Here is a 21,142-nt window from a genome sequence, read left to right on the forward strand (position 1 = left end):
AAACCGACTGTTTCTCTGTGAGCTGCCGTGACAGCATCTTAAGGCGTCATAGACCTGTGCTGCATGTTTAGTGTGAGTGAACTGAACTGTAGTTCACGGGATTTTGAGACACAGACACTGTCTGTCGTTATTAGTAGTTCGTTTAAACATTGTGGAAATATATTTTAAGTCAGAGACGACAAGTGTGTAGATATTATGTTTACATGGTAGGAAGGTATTACGCAAACTCATATACCATGTTTATAATTTGTTGTGTATGTCAGTATCTATCTATCTATCTGTCTGTCTGTCTGTCTGTCTGTCTGTCTGTGTAGTCTAGCTGTATGACCGTCCATCCATCCATCCAGTTTTGGTGCAAAAATGACAGTTTCAGCTCATTCTGCAAGTCTTTCTTTACAATTAGTTGTAATTGTTTTAGTGTTTTTATAGTAAATCTATTTAATTGTTTCTTTAGTATTATTTACTTACTATTTATTAATTATTTAAATACATTTTATTTTTATTTCTTCAGTCTTTAGTTTGTATTACTATTTTTTTTCAGTACTTCTATTTAGCTTTTTATTTCAGTTTTAGTAAGTTTAGTTCTTAAACATTTATTTCAGTTAGTGATTTCTAAGTTGATTTCTAAGTTTTTCAGTTTTGTTTTTCAACACACACACACACACACACACACACACACACACACACACACAATCTTTTATTTCAATTAACATTGTGTAGTTTGGGTTTTAACAATGATTTAAAAATAATTTTATGATGTAAAATAAGTAAATTGAAATCTCATTTTAACTAGTGGATCGGGGGTCGAAGCGGCGGCAGGTGAAGCCTTTGGCCGACTCTCTGCTGGATGCTCTGGACTATGACAGCTCAGATGACAGTGATTTTGAAGTTGGAGATGCATCAGGTAAATAGTCTCAAAACAACTTTTTGTCACATTGATGTATGTGTTATGTTAGGTATAATACAGATGTCAAAAAGTGGGATTTTGGATCAGTTAGATCTGTAAAATAATGACAAGTAATGATGGCAAGTCTCATACAGTTAAAATAGTGAAATCATGACTGATAGTTACATCAAATCATAACTGATAGTTGCATGTATTTATTTATACTGCGCACAACCATTTTAGACTTGGGCCCCTGCTTGGGTTTTCTCACCTGTCAGGAAAACAGCTGCTGAGGCGGAGATGAGACCTTCATCACCACGTGTGTCACTGTTTTTTCCCCCTGCCTGTAGATTAGACCTCCTGTAATGCATTACTAACACTGGAGTCACATAAGCAATGGCTCCATATCACCATGACAGACTGGAGGTTAACGCAAAGCTATCCCATCAAGCTGCTGTCAACCAAAGTGCAGAAATATCTGCAAGCTGATAATGAAATTCTAACACTTTGACCCCTTTGGGTCTTGAAGTTTTGCTGCATGAAATTTCTGGTCAGATTAATCACATTAATCTGTTTGGGCAATATACCATTGCCATATGCTGTATAAAAAAATATACAAATGCATTAATTACCAGCTTCACATTTATAGTTCATGGTGGTTTTAAATACATGGTAAATGCATGCATGGTGTTAATATTACATGAAAGGATGCGTTTTTATGTTTGTTGAATGTTCACTCAGATTTAATTACAGTTTTTAGTATTATTTTGGTATTTACGATTTAACATGCAGCAAGGTAATGGAAAACAAATACAATAGGAAATTTATATATTGAAATCCCATTGTGATAAATAAGAACTGAAAGTTCTTTTATATAAAACCCAACCACACAAAATTGTAACCATTATTAGCTATATATAAATATATTTTGTGATCCATGTATTTAATCCTAAAAAGGTAAGAATCTGTTAAAAAACAATTTTAGTTGTATATTGAGTTATATTATGTATATTTTTGTCATTTTAAATATTTATAAATTGTTGATCCATTGTACATGAAACAGAAGCTTGCTGTCAGCAGAGTATTTTTTGCATCACATCTGAAGTATGTTGTGTCCTGCACAAAACACTAAGTTCATTTCTCTTGTGTCCCAGGTTCAGAGGGCACTGGCAACGGGAGTGATGAGGAGGGTTCAAATGACAGCGCTGCGGGCTCTGAGAGCGACTCTGACGCTGTTGGCTCAGCTGATGAAGAGGGCATAGATGACGAAGAGACCAAAGATTTGAATGAAGACACTGAAGAAGAGGAAAAAGCCAAGGAACAGTCTTTCTCTGAGGAGACCAGCAGCAAAGAAACAGAGGGAACCTCCAAGAATCGCAGGAAAGGAGAAAAATCTTCAGATACAGAACCAAATGGTAGTGGTACCGCCGAGGAGGCCCCAGGAGAGCCGAAAAAATGGAACCTACGACGAAACCGGCCCATGCTGGACTTCACTACGATGGAAGAGCTAAACGAAATGGACGATTATGACAGTGAGGATGACAATGACTGGAGGCCCACGCAAGGAAAAAAGAAAGGCAAGGCATCATCTGGGAAGGAGAAAGAAGGGAGTGATGAAGAGGATGATGGTGGTAGTGATGAAGAGGACAATGAGGATGATGAAAACGAGACTAGTAGCAGTGATAGTGAGGAAGAAGGGAAGAAACCAAAAAGAAAAGCAGGCAAGAACACTGGAGCGTTTGACGAGGAGGAGACCAATGACAGCCACAGCACATCCCATGGGAAGGGCAATGAGGTAAAATCTCCTCTGATATTGCACTACTGTTCAAAAGCTTGGGGTCAATAAGATTCAATAATAATACTTTTATTCAGAAAGCATACTTTCAATTTATCAAAAGTGACAGTAAAGACATTTATAATGTTACGGAAGATTTCCATTTCAACTTTCTGTTCATCAAAAAATATTAAGCAGCACAACTGTTTTCAAGATTGGTAATTATAAGAAATGTTTGAGCAGCAAATCAGCATATTAGAATGATTTCTGAAGGATCATGTGACACTGGAGTAATGATGCATCACAGTAGTCAATTAGCTATCTTTAAAAAAAGAAAAAAGAAAATAGAAATAAGATATGTTAAATTGTAATAATGTTTCACAATATTACTGTTTATGATCAAATAAATGGAGCCTTGGTGAGCATTAAAGACTTCTTTTAAAATATTTTATTCTTTACATTAAATAAGTAACTTGTAATTATCAGATAGAGCAATGCCTTATTTACTTTGTTCATACTAAAAACCATGAGTTCTACATTCTTCAGAATGCTCAATATTATTTTCTCCATACGTTATGGAGTTTATCGTATGTATTCATCAAAGATGGTTTTGCTACAATCTTCCAAGGATATTTTCATTCATGTTTGTTCAAATATATTTACCTAAGGCAGTAGATCAGGGGTGCCCAATCCTGCTCCTGGCGATCGACTGTCCTGCACAGTTCATCTCCAACCCTAATCAAACACACCTGCCTTTAATTTTCAAGTGATCCTGACGTGCTCTGAAGACCTTAATTGGTTGCTTCAGGTGTGTTTGATTACTGAACTGTACAGGACAGTCGATCGCCAGGAGCAGGATTGGGCACCCCTGCTGTAGATGATACTTCATGCTAGTTGATGAGATTCAGTTATATTCCACCTTACAATAAAAGGGATAGTTCACCCAAAAATGAAAATTCTGTCATCATTTATTCACCCTTGTGTCGGGAGTCTTAGGGATTTGGAACGATATGAGGGTGTGTAATTGATTTTTTATTATTTTTTTGGGTGAACTAACTCTTTAATGCAAATAGCTTTACAAAGTACTGTTCAGATTTGATTTATAAATAAACTAGCCATCTGTCTCCATCATTTACTGAAAACTGGCAATATGCGTGCCCTATTTTTCACATTTAGTGCCATCAAACAGTTGATCTATCCACTTGTTTAAAATTGTCCAAAAGTTTAGTTGTATGAAAAGGAACCAGCTTGAATTCTCAGATGCAATTGTATTATTGTGCATTTTAGGAAAGCAATCAGATAATCCAGTCATTGGCTCACATAGCATCAGATTGTTGATACAAAAGAGCAATCCTTGTGAATGGGCTTATCTGAGAACTTCAGTTTATAGGATTGGCTAATCTTCCAATCTCAGAGGTGGAATTAGAGCAGAAGCTTTTGAGTGGCTTGTCTCAGGGTTTTTTTCCACGCTGATCCGAGAAATGTTTTCAGAGGAAGATATTTGGACTTTGGTAGAGGACTCGTCCTATCAGTTGTAACATCCCTAACTTGAGTTGGATTGCTAAGTTATCCGTTGCTTCCTCAGGACTCTCTGTTGGAGCGGCCCCAGACCTGGAGCTCCCAGCGGATGGAGCACATCCTTATCTGCTGCGTGTGTCTGGGAGACAACAGCGAAGATGCGGATGAGATCATCCAGTGTGACAACTGTGGCGTGACCGTGCATGAAGGTGAAATCCCACATTCTGCCACCAAAAACAAATATTGATCTCAAATGTTTGCACAAAGTTTTGAAAAATTAATTTTAGAATATATTTCAATATTCAGTTCCTCCTTTTACAATGCAGAGCCTGATCTAACCTAGACAAAATAACTTAAAGGCGCACTCACTTTTGCAAATGTAAAGGTTTTACATATATAAATGTGTGTAAATTCTGAGTAATAGGATTTATATCCGCATGAGAAGAATATGCAATAGAATGCCATCCAACTCATGCAAATGTCATCCAGCTGAGTTACTAATAATAATCAGAATTATTAGTTACAATTACATTAGAAAGTCCAAACCACTGGTTTATTATTAGGATTAATTAGAACACTGACATTTTAGGTAGTTATTTTTCAGATAGATAAGAATAAAAGTACAGGCAATATTTCCATTCCTCTCAAGTTTTTTGTGAAACTTGTCATGGCATACGCTTGTCGTGTGTCCGCACACTAGATTGCATTGTCAAGTCAGCTTGAGGAGAGTAAACACAGAAAGTCGAGTGATCTTCATCATCCCACATTATTAGCTCATTGTGACTCTGACTCGTTGGAAACAAAAATCAATTGCGCTTTAAACCGTCTTTTAGCGGTGGCCGTCTCATTCAGACAGACCCACTTAACACCAGCTGGATCAATGTGTCACCACTAATTTTCAATTACTCATTGATTTATTTCTTTAATTATTTATTTGCTGCTTGTTTTTTTGCTGGTGTTCTGGTGATTTGCAGAAGCCTCACAGGTAGTTCCATAGAAGCCTGTTCTGCTTGAATACATTGAATTTTTATGAGATTTTAAGATTTTGTGCACATAATTTAGGTATAATTGGAAATTAAATTACCATAAATAAATCAGCTTTTTAAAAAAAGAATTAAAAACATTTGACTGGTCATATGATCTCAATGTACAAATTCTCTATTTAAATATCTTATGTGTATACATGAATTTAATATCATCATTTAATTGAATCAAATTCAAGTCACTGACTTTTGCCTACAGAACAACCACTGGCTCTTCTCCCTTTTACTTAAACTCATTACTTCAGACTTATGTGCCATCCAGAAACTTGCGCTCTGCAAGTGAACGCCGTCTTGTGGTGCGATCTCAAAGAGGCACAAAATCTTTCTCTGACCTTTACCTGGTCTGTTCCATGATGGTGGAATGATCTGCCTAACTCTACCAGAGCCGCCGAGTCCGTGGCCATTTTCAAGAAACGGCACTTGAAATCCACTTGATCCATTAATACTAACACTTTATCTTCTATTCTTTATCTATTTAAAAAAAAAAAAAAAAAGTACATGTACTGCGTTAGATTAAACTGGGAAGGGTCATAGCACTTGCATATTGTTGTCCTATTGTTAGTTTAACTGCTTCTATTGTTCTCATTTTGAAGTCGCTTTGGATAAAAGCGTCTGCTTAACGAATAAATGTAATAAAATGGTTGAAAATGCGGCAAAGCGCAAGCATTATAAAGGCAATAAAATGATGATATAAAGTCACAATGAAAAAACATCCTTTCTTCTGTATTGTCACGTTCAAAAAATGTATGGTTTGGACATGGCTCTATCAATCGGTTGTTGATTTGTTAGAGGTAGATCTGAATGTGAGCTTGCAGTTTATTGTAAGAAAGCGCATTAACTCATTGGAGAAGTCCGGCATACGTCACCAGAGAGAAGTCTGCCGTTTCACCAGAAGATTGAGTTATAACATTTTGATTGATTCAAAATTACGAGGTAAAAAAACAAACAAAACAATGAACCATATGCATGGCTGAATTGTTCGAATTTAGAAAATAGAAAATTTATTTCATGCCGAATTTGAAGTCCAGTCTGTCTATTTAGTTTTATGTGGTGAGGCGTAGTGCCAAAGGATCAGGATTTTCAGAGTAAATCAAAAGGTTGCTGGTTTGAGCCCCCTGAGGAACAACAGTCACTGTTGTGCCCTTGAGCAACACACTTAATGTCTGGAGGGATTGTCCTTGAAATAAGTAAGTCACTTTGGATAAAAGCATCAATTGAATGACTACCTACTTAGTACTTACCTGCTTGCTTCTCAGATTCCATCTGTTGAGGACACATTAGTTAATTACATCTAAAGAGCATGTGCCTGTTCGTCCTTTCATCTTAGCACACAGCAGTGAGTGGTTTAAGAGGTGGCAAACAAAGAATATATATGTACACTCAGTAAAGCATGCATTCGGTTCTCCCATATGTACAGCATATGTTCCATCTCGATGAATCTCCCAGTGGATCTTTGACCACTGCAGTGGATTTTAAGAGGGTGAATCTCATGAAGAAATTCCTGGGGAAATTTTCACCTCAAAATCAAAGGGAAATTAAGATTACTTTATTATATATTATATAATTTATTATATAATATATTATATTTTGTACAAAGAGAAATATGTCAATTTTGAGTACCATTGCGATTTCTAGCATTCTGACATTTGTTACACTGTGGGGAAAAAAAGGTCTAAAACGGTAATGAAAATCATCAATTTCAAACTTCGTTATGCTAAATACCGTTCACTACTGTTCAAAAGTTATGGTATGGTGTGTATATATATATTTTTTCCTTGTGATTCTGTGGTTAAATGTGACTCAGACATTTATTTAAAAAAAGTTTTTGCGATATTCACTCAAATAAATCCACAAAAGTTAGGGAGCATGAGCAATGGTGTTTCTTTACAACTGTTTGTATTGAGCAATTTTTCAAAAAAAAAAAAAAAAAAGTTTAATTTTAGCAGCCATTGGGTATTGGTATTGGTTTGTAGCTGTCAGTGGTGTTATCTACGTCAAATAAGTTGCACTCTCAAACTGATTGCGTGTCTGAGTTAGAAAATGGTTAAATCAGTCACTGGTTCTGCCATTCCGGTTAGAAGACACATACACAAGGGATCTGGTCCAGGCGCTCACATTCACTCCTCCCCCTTTAGTGTCAACTCCAACTCACTGAAACAAGCTACTTCATAACCTAGTGCCACTGAATCAGAGGGCAACCTTGAAGCTTCCAGGAGTCTTTTACCGTGCCAAGAGCAGTGTTGCGGTGTCAGCTCTTAGAGCTGCACTCCTCTCAGATTCATAGACACACAAAGTCTCTCGCTCTCCCCTTCAGGAGTGAAATAGAAAGTATAAAATGCAGTGAGCCCTATAGAGGAGTGCAGAATCTGTTCTGCGGTTCTGTTGCTTCATGAGCTGTTTGAGTTCTCCTTCCCTCACTCTCTTTCTCTTTCTTTTGTCGCTGGAGTGGTGTATGTATAATTATGTATAACACTTTCAAAGCTGTTGTAAAATAGCTAACATGTACACACCTGCAACCGCACAATTTGAATTATTGCACCAAATTTTGTATAATTGTAAATGCAATTCTGCTATTAAAATGGTAGAGCAGAATCTCTATTTTTATTATTTTTTTCCTCCATCACTTGGTTTATATTGCTGTACTGCCCAGCCTTCAACAACATTCTTTTTCTTTTCTTTTTTAGCTCAAAGACTGTCTGAGAATGCTAATACTTTTGAAAATAGCAATAAAAGTGTTGTAAGTGCTGCCATTTTCTAGGTAAAATTTTACATTCTGCATTTGGTAAGTGTTTGGTTAGTACTAACATTCAAAAGCTTTACAATGACTAAAAGGGAAAATTCATGAGAAAAAAAATACTCTCCATCTCATTCCAAGCCTGTGTGAAGTTTTTTTGTTGTTGTTGTTTTTTGCGTGTAACACCCAGTGGGAGAGGGCATGATTGTTCCAGGAGGTGGGGCGGCCCTCATTGCTGACTGTCACAAATGCTCGCTTGATATTTGTGCACTAGTTTGAAAAGGTGACCTTTAGACAAGTGCCACCGAATAAGGTGTCGTTTCTGTATTGCACTTCGCATACAGACAAACGTAAGGCCTTCTTGTAGTTTGTCCCAGACCAGCGCTCGGCTGCTTTTTCTTCACGTCAGCTATTTTGGGTCAGGCTGCTTTTGCCAAAGCCGTAGAGCTTTTGAAAAGCATTGAGAAGAGTCTGTTTTCGGCAGACTCGCGCAGTAAAAAATGGGATGTCACGTCTCAGACTGTGGGGAGCATGGGTGGCTCCCGAAACAAAGGATTTAGATTCTAATCTGCCTATTTACCGAGGGAAAGTTCAAGTGGCAGTTTTGCTTAACGTTGCAGTATTTGGATAACTCCGCTATTCAGAAATGTTCTTGGGAAGGAGCCAGGAAAAATGGAATGATAAAGTAATGGAGCAAAGGGGCCACAAGAGCAGCACCGAAGATAAGAGACAAGCTGTCATCCTTAGATGCGCACAAGTGTCTCACAGCGTGACTCTGAAGCTCGGCAGTCTGTGGAGGCTCTGACCTCGCATATGGCCTCGCTCAAACTCTAAAGGGAAAGACTCTATCAGAGAAATGCACTGGAGACTCATGAACGATCAGAGCAGAGAGGAAGACTGGAGCCTCTTGGTTCCAGTAGTTCACACGTATTTCCATTTTGAGCTCCGCACAATGCTTTTGATTAGGATCTAACTCTAACACGCTCTATTTGCACGCTCGTCATTACTCGAGAATTGTTAAGAGACACTCCCTGCCATACTTGAGCTGGTCTGCAAAGGCTATTCAGGCTAATTATGAGTCCTTGTTTTCCGCCTCCGTCTTGTTTGTTGGTTTTATGTTCTTTAGTAGTTCATTAAAACAAAAAGAGGATTTTTACTGGCTGTGTTGTAATGGTTGCCACTGTCATTCAGTGGAGTGAGTTTATTAAAACCGTACCACAGTAAAAAGCATCACATTGTTCAGTAATGGCTTTGCACTCATTGGAACACCAATTACCATTCTGCTGGTATTGATTTCAGTAAGACCCTAATGAGTTCTGGACCGTAAAGTTAATTATTTCCCCAAACATGTGCAATTAATTTAAATTAGTTACTTGCTTAAATGTGTTTTTTGGTCAAATTTAGTCCTCAGGAATATGGTTGTTTCAGTTGTCTTCTGAACTTTTCAATTAACACTTACTCCTGCTTGCATATCCAAATGTATGGTTAATAGTCACTCAAATGTGCATGTGATCATAGGGGATGTAAAAAATGCATAGATGGATCATAACGCCTAACAGTAACTATTAAAGGTGTTGATTATTATATTTATAATGACTATAATAATTCTGAGTGTATTATGTGTTCATCCATAATACAGTTCTTTACCTAATTTCAGTTGTAAAATTATTGTGAATCTTAAATAATCACATTGAATCAAACCAGTTACCAGATTGACGGCAAATTTGAGTTTGACTTGGACCATGATTTGGACAATTGTAATCAAACCGAAATGTTGTCAGAGTAAATATTACTAATATTAAATTTATTGATTTGTGTTCCAAACAGGGATATTTTAGTATTATTTATATACTATTCTTGCATTTATTGATATTTAGAATTAGCTTTTGTATTTATACTTTTTACAGTTTTCATTTTGAGTTTAGTAATTTATGTGCTTTTGTCTTTTTTTATTAGTTTTTAAAAAAAAATATTTATATTTAAAGGTATAGCGGAGGATTTTCCCGAATTTTAGAAAAGAACCGCCCTCTCCACTTTTTGAAAAAATACACATGCGCAACACTCTACCTGCTCCCGAGAGGGAACGCCTATTAAACGTGTGCACAACGAGAGAGAGCATGACGAGCCTAGTTCTCCTCGTGCACGCTCTGTTTACAAGTTGCAAGATCGCTAATCATTAACTTTTACTAGCAGTGGTTTTAAATGGATTTCTCCAAATAGCATGCCAAACTTTACCTGTCGAGTAGAAACTTCGCGACTGAGACATCAGTGGGAAGCCCAACCTGTGCTTTTAGCGCACGCCAGCATGTGAAATATTCTCCCAAAAACACTCTGGTCTTGTTTCTTTCTTCAGAGGCCTTTCTCTTCTTGTCATACAATTCGTAGACACTTTTTCTCTTACGACCCTCAGACATTTTGAAAAAACCCGGCGAGAACGGCGAGCTTCAATGAATGGCTGAAACCGTAGCTCACCCATAGACAGCTCACCACACATAATACACCTAAAAGTGCGCATGCGCAGAAAGGACGAGCACGTACGACGGCCTTACGTAAACATATCACCAGAATGATTGACAATTAGGAGGACCAATAGTCTTGATGATCCACCCGGAAAAAGAAAATCCTCCGCTATACCTTTAACTTTTAATTTATTTTTATTTCAGTTTTAGTTATTTTAGTACTTGCACTTGTTTCAGTTAGTTGCCAAGGCAAAAATTCTAATAGTTTTTCATTTAATGCTTAGGCTATTTCATTTCAACTGAAAGTACTGAAATAATTAAATAATTTCTCATTTACTGAAAACTATTTTTAACAGTTTTAATTTCAGTGAACCAATATCAACACTTGGGGTGAAACAATATATCGTGTCACAATATATCGCAATACAAAAATGCTTAGGAAAACATTGTTTAGAGCACAAAACCCAGAAGTCAGAGTAATGAAAACACTCTCATAGCACTGTCTTCTGTCCCATCACTATGTTTCAATTGGAAAGACTCTTAAAACTTGGTCTAGTGCAAACCAGACAAAAGTAAATAATTGGAGACTAGTCTGTCTTGTGCTTTTAGCTGTGTATTTTGCTTTAGGAAAAAAAAAAGAACAATTGCTTTGTTTTTTCCTTTATATCATGTTGTGTTATGACAGGTCTTGTGATAGGTCTATGTTTTGGGAACCCTGTGAGAGATACAACTCCCTTAGTTTTAGGAATAGGTTTCTCACCAGAAGTTAAACAGTTTTGCTTGAAGGTATTTGTAATGTGGATTCTGTAACAGGATGTATTGTAGCCACTTTGCACATGTCTATTTTCACACCGGTGCACCTGGCAGAAGAGCTCACATTATTCCTTTGTACAGATGGATAATTGCTAAATTAATTCAGGTTAAGTATTTTGCTCAAGGTTAAAACATGTTTCTCCCTTGCTTTGTCTGATCTTTCATTCCTAAGACTATAAGCATTGCTCTCTTGCTTCCGGTCTAAGCTTCAGCTTGCCTTCAAGGAGGATTGTATTGTCACATTAAGCCTGTGATGCATGTTTTTTGTGACCCTAGGCTGGGTTGCTGCTTAGTCTCTGGCCTCAGGTGGTGTGCCTGCAGGTATACACGTTTTTTTTTTTTGTTTTTTTTTTAATTGTTTCAACTGGTCTTGGAATGAGTCTCACACCGTGTCCTAACGACACGCGACGCGAGATAAAAGGTATATTTTCCATGTTAATCAGAGTTTTTGTCCTAACCAGCCGCGACGGCGACACGCAACGATTCCATTTATGTGCTTTATTTAATGTTAAAAGCGTGTAATGTGACTTCGAATATCACTTAGTGCTCCCAGCTTTGTAGCTATAAACGCAACAATGGATAATTCACCTCAGATCTTGAAATTAAACAAATGGAAACAAGAACGTTCAAACTGTGAACAAACAAGTGTATTCTTTGACAAAGATTGTTTTAGTAACTCAGTAGCGTATGTATTTTTAATAATGTTTAAATGGTGTAATATTTGTGTATTTGATTATGTAGCCTACTTATCCATTTTCTTGCGAGTGCCGTCAAGATTACTCTCTGGTGCTGTGCACTTGCCGCGAGACAAGTGTCTGTTCAGTGACTGTTCTGATTGGCTGTGGGTTTTGATTGATTTTGACGCATCTCGCAGTTGCGTCGCGTCGCGTCTAGTGTGAACAGACAAATTATTTGTCGCTGGAATCATATCGCATCCCGTCTGGTTAGGACACGGTGTCAGTGTCACAAATTAAAGTCAAAACTGAGGGTACCCAACCATCTGTGCATCTCCTGAAGTTAATGTTTAATCGAGTGATTCAGGAGGACAATTATCCAAAACACTGAATGAAGTTCACTTCTTAATGTCTAAAAATACTCTGATTTAAAGTCTTAGAGTTGCCCAGGCAATGTTGTAACTTGAATCCAATAGTAAAGTAATGTATACTATAGGACCTGAAAACCATATCGCCATTGTGCTGTTTAGAAATGTTCTTAACCCCATAGTGCTTCAGGGGTGATTGGGAAAAAAAAAGTATCTGCTTATGGAATGGGAACCTGAAAATGTAATATTTTATAATGAACAATGGAGAAGTATGTAATGTGTTTAATAGCTACATGCCAGAGCAGTGAAAACGCTTTTGACTTTCATTGACTATTGAAACAAAACATTTCAAGCACTGCTGAATAAAACTGATTTATTAAGCAAATTCAAGCCTTTGTTCTTAAAAAGGTGCCCTGTTGAATAACAGCTGAATCACATTGGTTTCATCCCCAATACAAAACCAGCTTCACAGAGTTAAACAAGTATTAAATTAGAATGTTATCTGGTTTGATAGAACCTTGATTTTTTTTTTTTTTTCACTTGCATGTTTCATTTTATTTCTTTTCACTCACCTCTTAATGAGGAAATGATTTATTCCACGCATTGCTGGTTATGAAAATGATTGTATTGTTTTATGAAAGAGAGAGTGCTGGTTTTCAAAAGGCTTTTTTCAGTAGCTCTGAATCAATTTAGCTGATTTACATCAAGGCAGCTGCCATTCGTAGCTCTTACCTCATATCCCCCCTCCCCCCTCTCTCTTTCTCATCTGCCAAGTCTTTTTGGTTCTAATTGGCCCTATTCATTCATTCCCGTGCCCCCCGACTTGGTTCTGTTGTTCCTGTCTATGGTCCTACTTTGCATGCTGACATGGCAAATATTTGATATATTTAATAAATCTTCTTCATCCGGGATGAAAAATATTACCATTTAGGGAAAAAACGGAGTGAATATAATTGAAATACATCGCTGCGCTGAACGTCTCCTCATTAATCATTTGACAAAGACAAAGAGTCAAAGGACTTCATCTTAAAGGAATCTTCTGGGTTCAATTAGAACTTAGAAATGAACTTAGAAATGAAACTCAGTAACCGTTGCATGAGTAATGCAATAACTTTAATGCACTGTTTATACCCACAAGTATAACACAGCCACAATTTCATTGTTTTCTACTGGTTTGCCTACTGTTTAACATTTTAGACTTTACCGCTTAAATAATCCACATTTTTCTTGAAGAAAATACTACTTTTAGTCAGCAAGGATGGATTACATTGATTAAAAGTGTGACAGCAAATACATTAACATTTTTACATTTACATTGTTACATACAGTGAGGAAAATAAGTATTTGAACACCCTGCTATTTTGCAAGTTCTCCCACTTAGAAATCATGGAGGGGTCTGAAATTATCATCGTAGGTGCATGTCCACTGTGAGAGACACAATCTAAAAAAAAAAAATCCAGAAATCACAATGTATGATTTTTTAACTATTTATTTGTATGATACAGCTGCAAATAAGTATTTTAACACCTGAGAAAATCAATGTTAATATTTGATACAGTAGCCTTTGTTTGCAATTACAGAGGTCAAACGTTTCCTGTAGTTTTTCACCAGGTTTGCACACACTGCAGGAGGGATTTTGGCCCTCTCCTCCACACAGATCTTCTCTAGATCAGTCAGGTTTCTGGGCTGTCGCTGAGAAACACGGAGTTTGAGCTCCCTCCAAAGATTCTCTATTGGGTTTAGGTCTGGAGACTGGCTAGGCCACGTCAGAACCTTGATATGCTTCTTACAGAGCCACTCCTTGGTTATCCTGGCTGTGTGCTTCGGGTCATTGTCATGTTGGAAGACCCAGCCTCGACCCATCTTCAATGCTCTAACTGAGGGAAGGAGGTTGTTCCCCAATATCTTGCAATACATGGCCCTGGTCATCCTCTCCTTAATACAGTGCAGTCGCCCTGTCCCATGTGCAGAAAAACACCCCCAAAGCATGATGCTACCACCCCCATGCTTCACAGTAGGGATGGTGTTCTTGGGATGGTACTCATCATTCTTCTTCCTCCAAACACATTTAGTGGAATTATGACCAAAAAGTTCTATTTTGGTCTCATCTGACCACATGACTTTCTCCCATGACTCCTCTGGATCATCCAAATGGTCATTGGCAAACTTAAGACGGGCCTTGACATGTGCTGGTTTAAGCAGGGGAACCTTCCGTGCCATGCATGATTTCAAACCATGACGTCATAGTGTATTACCAACAGTAACCTTGGAAACGGTGGTCCCAGCTCTTTTCAGGTCATTGACCAGCTCCTCCCGTGTAGTTCTGGGCTGATTTCTCACCTTTCTTAGGATGATTGAGACCCCACGAGGTGAGATCTTGCATGGAGCCCCAGTCCGAGGGAGATTGACAGTCATGTTTAGCTTCTTCCATTTTCTAATGATTGCTCCAACAGTGGACCTTTTTTCACCAAGCTGCTTGGCAATTTCCCCGTAGCCCTTTCCAGCCTTGTGGAGGTGTACAATTTTGTCTCTAGTGTCTTTGGACAGCTATTTGGTCTTGGCCATGTTAGTAGTTGGATTCTTACTGATTGTATGGGGTGGACAGGTGTCTTTATGCAGCTAACGACCTCAAACAGGTGCATCTAATTTAGGATAATAAATGGAGTGGAGGTGGACATTTTAAAGGCAGACTAACAGGTCTTTGAGGGTCAGAATTCTAGCTGATAGACAGGTGTTCAAATACTTATTTGCAGCTGTATCATACAAATAAATAGTTAAAAAATCATACATTGTGATTTCTGGATTTTTTTTTTTAGATTATGTCTCTCACAGTGGGCATGCACCTACGATGACAATTTCAGACCCCTCCATGATTTCCAAGTGGGAGAACTTGCAAAATAGCAGGGTGTTCAAATACTTATTTTCCTCACTGTAAATGCTATTTATGGTTTAATTTAAATCGTCTTATTTCACAATATTACACATTCAATGCAGCCTTCGTGAGCATAAAACACTTTTTAAAACCCTTTGGAGATGGGTTCCTTTCAGTTCTGTTGTAGGTGCCTTATTGTAATTGTATTTTTAGCTTAAAACAAAATCTTTTTCACTCGTCATGCAACAAATGGTTTTATTTTTTTCATTGGAAAACAGTTGTTAGAATTCTGCCATATCTGGCCATTAGTTGTTCATTACCACATTAATATAGTATTTCCTGTTATGAAAGATTGGTGCTCAGACACAACTATCTACATGATCGTGAGTTACTCTGACCTTTGTGAAAATACTGTATATCATGATCACTGCATGAAATCATTTGCTTGAAGTCAGAACTGTAATGAAGTTATTCTGTTCCTTTTGGCTATTAGAGATGCAAATAAAGCAACTCACTGTTATTTTATAGCCTGCAGGTAAACCATTGCATTCGCCATCATTGTTTGAACATTGTGAGAGTGAAATTTAACACCTAGCGAATAGATTGTTGGAGAACACACACACTGTGCATAATACCAGCACGCTTTGCCTCATTGTCTGATTGCAGTCATACTCTGATGTACACATACACACATCAGCCTAGCATGTTAACTCTTTCTGAACTCATCCTGAACCTTCCTCCATTGAATCTTAAAAGTGTTCCTCTTGATTGTCACCACCCTTCCCCAGGTCGCTCTTTAACTGCCAAGCTCGTCATTTCTGACAAGGATAATCTTCTCCTCAGGGATTATGATGCTCTCCCATAGTCATCACTTTTTTCCAGCTTAGCTCATATTAGCCAGCACCCTGTGGCTTAGCAGGTCCAGCTTTGTATCTGAGTTCAAAAGGAACATCGGAGATTTGCTTGACGGTTCAGCAGTAAGTCAGTTAAACCAGCAAACTGATCATCGCAAGCTCCAGCCCTATGGTTCAAAGCCTAGTCAGTAATGCGCACCCAACTGTTGCCAGCAGTGTTCCCATAATACCTTTCTTTAAGAAAATAAACGTCGGGCTGGGCTTCGTAATGGTACCCATTACCGCATGGTTCAAAATGACTGCAAGATTAGGGTATGAAAAGCCTCTTATTTGATTCTACTGGTGAGTGATGCTGTGTGCTCTTCACGTGTGCTTCAGTTACAGCTATGGTCACGCAATTTGTGTTTCCTCTTGGATAAAGTGACCTGAATGATTCTGGCAAACATAAATTGTCAAGCTCAACATATCTTACCTTACACAATCAGCACAAAATTGCACACCTTAATGTATCCCTTCAGCTTTCTTATTTTAAAGCTATTATGCAAAATTCACTTTAACATGGTTTTTGAACATAAATGTGTGTCAGCAGTGTGTACACAACCACCCTATAATGGTAAAAATCCACTCTTTTTTGAATCCCCATAAATCATAAGCAGTGTCTCAGTACAAGCCGTTTGCAGTTTCTATGCAATGTGATGTCACATTGTACAGGCCCCGCCCACGACTGCTGACGGACTCTGCCCCATTAGCATAGATCCCGCCCTGAGTGAGCTGTACACAGTCTGCCATGTTTATCTCCTCGCCAACAGCAGCATTCAAGTAAGAAATGTATTCTTATTAAAGCTACTAAAGTTAATTTAATCAAGAGCAGTGACTGATTTTCTTTTTTTCTTTAGTTATTTGATTCATATTAACAGCATAGCAATAGGTACTGTATATATTATGCTGCTTTCACTTTAAAATACAGATCTAATATACACTTGCGATTTCTTTACTTGCTGTTTACTTTCACAGACATAACCGACTGTTAATGTGAACTTTGTTTGACACAACATTGTGTGTATTTGACAGTTTTAAGTGCAATCAGACGTGAAAGATAATTAAGTTTAATACTCAGGGGATGGACTGTCTGACATCCAGCTCTCTGTGCGCGTTTTCGGGTGTGTGCGCTCAGAAAACCATAAATCAGAAGTTTAGACTGATAATGGCTTCAAAATGCATGCTAATAAACTTTCATGATGACGATGAACTGCAATGTCACGTGAGCGTGACCTGCGATAATCAAACCCAAACAGATGTTTTTGCCAGCATAAGGGAGGCATGAGCTGTACAGGCTCCGCCCTCTTCTGGAAGTCGGGGCGGGGAGCAGTAGCTCATTTGCATTTAAAGATACATGCACGAAAACAGCATTTTTATCCTTCAACTCAAAAATGGGCATTTACAACATGGCATAATAAATTAACTGAGGGGCATTTTGAGCTGAAACTTCACAGACACATTCTGAGAACAACTGAGACTTATATTACATCTTGTAAAAAGGGGCATAATAAGTCCCCTTTAATGTCTACAATTCCCATGTTCTACACAACATCATGTTTATCACCACAAACCTAGAAGTAGTAGTAGTTTAGCCTGCTGGTTAGGGCTCAGAGAGAGGCCATGCTTAAGCATTCTCTGCAAACTTTGCTGTTTGGGTCTTTTATGGTGAGTATGTTAAGGATCTGAACTTTTATTTGATTGTCTCTCTCTCCATTTCTCCTACGCCGGGGGCCGGTTTGCTGTATTAGGAACAGGAACGTTATCTCTGTAGTGTTGAGAAGGAGCTGATTGCCGTCCTTATTGGTGGCATGGAGCACGTTTGCTGAGTGTAATAGGCGTCATGGTAACCTGATCAGCACAGTAATTGTCTTTGCAACCCGAGGAAATTAAGGTGACAGCATCAAAATGCTTTCATTGGTCCAATACTTCCATCTTTATGGACTTGTGATGCTACAATTCGATCAAATGGCCTTATTTTTTATCTTTGTCGGAAAAAGTATAGCAACAAAACCATTCTGTGCTCTAGATGTCTTTGTTCTTTTGACACTCTGCCAGGCACAACTGTAACATCATGCAGCTCAGCACTAAGGATATTTTCTGCTGTAGTTCAGATTTTTAATTGTCCTGGCAACATATTCACTGGCTCCACAAGATCTTGATAAAAAATTGATGCACCTCTTGATGGAAATGAATGTTGTGATGTTATTTCCATCAAGAGGTGCATCTTTTTTGGTCAAGATCTTGTTTTGACAATGCAAGAGTCCAGCACTCTGTAAAGTCTCCTCCAGCACATCACAAATACTTTCAATGAATTTAGGTCTGGACTCAGAGGAGCCGATTCATGTGTGAAAATGATTCTTCATGCTCCCTCACAACCATTCTTTCACAATTTGAGCCTGATGAATCTTGACATTGTCATCCTGGATTATGGCCATAATGTGTCTTCCTACATGGTTGTTTAACAAGTGAAAAGCTCTACACTATCAATTAGGGTTAGAAGAATTGTTGTCAAACATATATAACATGCTAGACACATAATAATCACATTTGCATTTGCCCATTTAAATCCAAACAGTGATTTCTTTTCTTTTTTTTGGCTAGGCAGTGTATGCATTTGTGTGTGTGTGTCTGTGTGTAGTGTACACAATTTTTAAAAATATTATAAATATATAATATTTCTCAGATAATTTAGTATGTTGTTTATGATTGTGAATGGGTTATAATATACGAACTTACTGAGCAGTCAGTAATATCAAATACTCAACATTTACTCAACATTCATTTGATTTTTCTTGTTCCCTCAGGTTGCTATGGTGTTGATGGTGAAAGTGACTCTATCATGAGCTCGGCCTCAGAGAACTCAACAGAACCGTGGTTCTGTGACGCTTGCAAGAATGGCGTTACACCCAGCTGTGAACTCTGTCCCAGTCAGGACGGCATCTTCAAAGAAACTGATGCGGGGAGGTGCGTTTTAACCGATGCGTGGTCTGATATTACATTTTATCATCATTAGTAGATTAATTAAAGGCACTGCCATCCCCGTCACACCTTTTACTTCTTTAATTGTTGTTCATTCGTTGAAAGTTTTGTGGCACTCTCTGAGCAAAGATTCTGAAAAGATGCTAAATAAGTGAAATACTTGAAGAGGGACAGGTTTGTGAAGGAGAGAAAAGGTGGTGGATTTGGCTAGGAGGGAGGGATAGGGCTAAGAGAGAGAGGGAGAGGAAGAGGAAGAGAGAGGCATCTGAAGCGTGAAGACTCAAGCCACGTTATCACTGATAGTGCTCCTCAGCCCGCCTGCACCCAAATTTACTACTTCAGTAGAGCATGAAAAACACAGCAAATTAAAGTGTGGAGCGTTCGCTCACCAGAGATGGATATCTTTATATTGGACTTCGGATTCTCCTTCCTAAAGTCTGCATTTGAAATTTTGTCACACCAAATGGTCAAGTTAGAGTACATTTGAACCTTCAGCTGAGTATTTTCTCTTCTGAAGGGCTTAAGGGTATAGCAGTTATTCAAGGAATAGCCTAGTGAATAGTCCATTAACTAGATGCTGCTTTGTTATTCTAATAGTGGACATCTGGATCATTACTATCTTGATTTGTTATTCAGCACATGAAGTGAATAAGAACCTGTCCTTATACTATGATAATTGTGTAATTTAGATATTACAGATGAAAACTCAACTTTATTTTGTTCTGCTGAAGGTGGGTGCACGTGGTGTGTGCCCTTTATGTTCCAGGCGTCGCATTTGGAGATATTGACAAGCTGAGGCCAGTAACACTCACAGAGATGAACTACTCAAAGTATGGGGCAAAGGCAAGTATCAGAAGTTATTAATGGCACACAGCTACAAAAAAATGTATGATCATTAGCTCAAAAACAGGTTGTTAATACTTGTAAGCCGATATTAACACTAATCAACCAAATTTGACCCCAACATTGACTTAAAGAATTTCTTTCTTATGCTGCAGCAAAATTCTTCATTACTTTATACTACTTTTACAATAAAAGTTTGGGGTTGGTAAGATTTTTTTTTTTTTCTCAATGAAAGATGTCTCTGATGCTGACCAAAGCTGCATTTATTTGATAAAAAATACAGTAAAACTGGAAATTTAATTTGTAAAAATATCGTGATATACTTTTTAATCTATTAAATAGAAAACAATTAATTTGGTAAGTCATTCTAATATGCAGATTTGCTGCTCAAGAAACATTTCTGATTATTATCAATGTTGAAAACGTATGTATATATAACACGCACATCATATAAACAAACTTTTTTTTAGATGTGATATATAATTTGAATCTTCCTTACTCGTAGTTTTTGAATGGTAAATGTTTATTTGGTGTATATATATATTATGATATTTACAATATTTATTTATGGATGTAAGATGAATATCAGCTGATGACACTCATTAAAATAGTTGATCAATTGGTGCATCCTAGATATTGTTAAATATTTTAATTGAACTAAATTTGAATTGCTTGCACATTGCATAACATCTATTAATACTGAACCATGATCACTTTTTTTTTTATCCTTTATTTAAAAAAATAAAACAACAAAAAATACATTTTCTGATAAATTATGTGAAATGCTGACTCTCTTCTGTGAGCAAAGGGCGTCTTTCATTTCCCTCCCAAGAATTTCTGTCGACTGTAGACATTTTGACATTTACTCTATCTGACATTATTTTATGTGTCAGTAAGTCAGAAGAGGTTCCTTTTACTGGGAAGCAAATTACTTTAGAAGCACTTGAACGGCTTTCTTTAATGGTTTGTGCTGTACATGTGAAAAGAAATTACTCCTAGAGAAAGGCTATTATTATTTTAATTTTGAACTCCAGTAATTGGAGAAAGTCAAATGGGCTTTTAGAGCCTCGTTGTCCACTTTATCTTAAATATAGAACTATACAGTAAATGAATGTGGGATTGTTATAATGGTGTTTAAAGATTTTTATTTTTTCATATCAAAGCTCTGTTACACAATCAGCTAGCGGTTTACCTTTCTTGACTTTGCAAAAACAGAAATAATCCCAAGTCATTAGTATGAAAATAATAAGACCTAAGTCAGCAAATGCTGGAAAATGTTTTTTAAT

General features: G+C 37.5%; 1 protein-coding gene across 4 annotated transcripts in view; it reads left to right on the forward strand.

Annotated features, from left to right (window-relative positions):
- Positions 1-21,142, forward strand: part of LOC311093577 (PHD finger protein 14) — a 79,981-nt gene that overhangs the window by 395 nt on the left and 58,444 nt on the right. For all 4 annotated transcript variants that reach the window (XM_084131080.1, XM_084131081.1, XM_084131082.1 and 1 more), the window contains exons 2-6: positions 794-904; positions 2,041-2,681; positions 4,246-4,387; positions 18,839-18,998; positions 19,745-19,856. In XM_084131080.1, the coding sequence (XP_083987206.1) occupies positions 794-904; positions 2,041-2,681; positions 4,246-4,387; positions 18,839-18,998; positions 19,745-19,856 (1,166 nt within the window). The remainder of the gene's footprint in view (positions 1-793; positions 905-2,040; positions 2,682-4,245; positions 4,388-18,838; positions 18,999-19,744; positions 19,857-21,142) is intronic.

The sequence above is a fragment of the Abramis brama genome (genome assembly GCF_963993115.1).
Source record: "Abramis brama genome assembly, chromosome: 12".
Lineage (NCBI taxonomy): Eukaryota > Metazoa > Chordata > Actinopteri > Cypriniformes > Leuciscidae > Abramis > Abramis brama.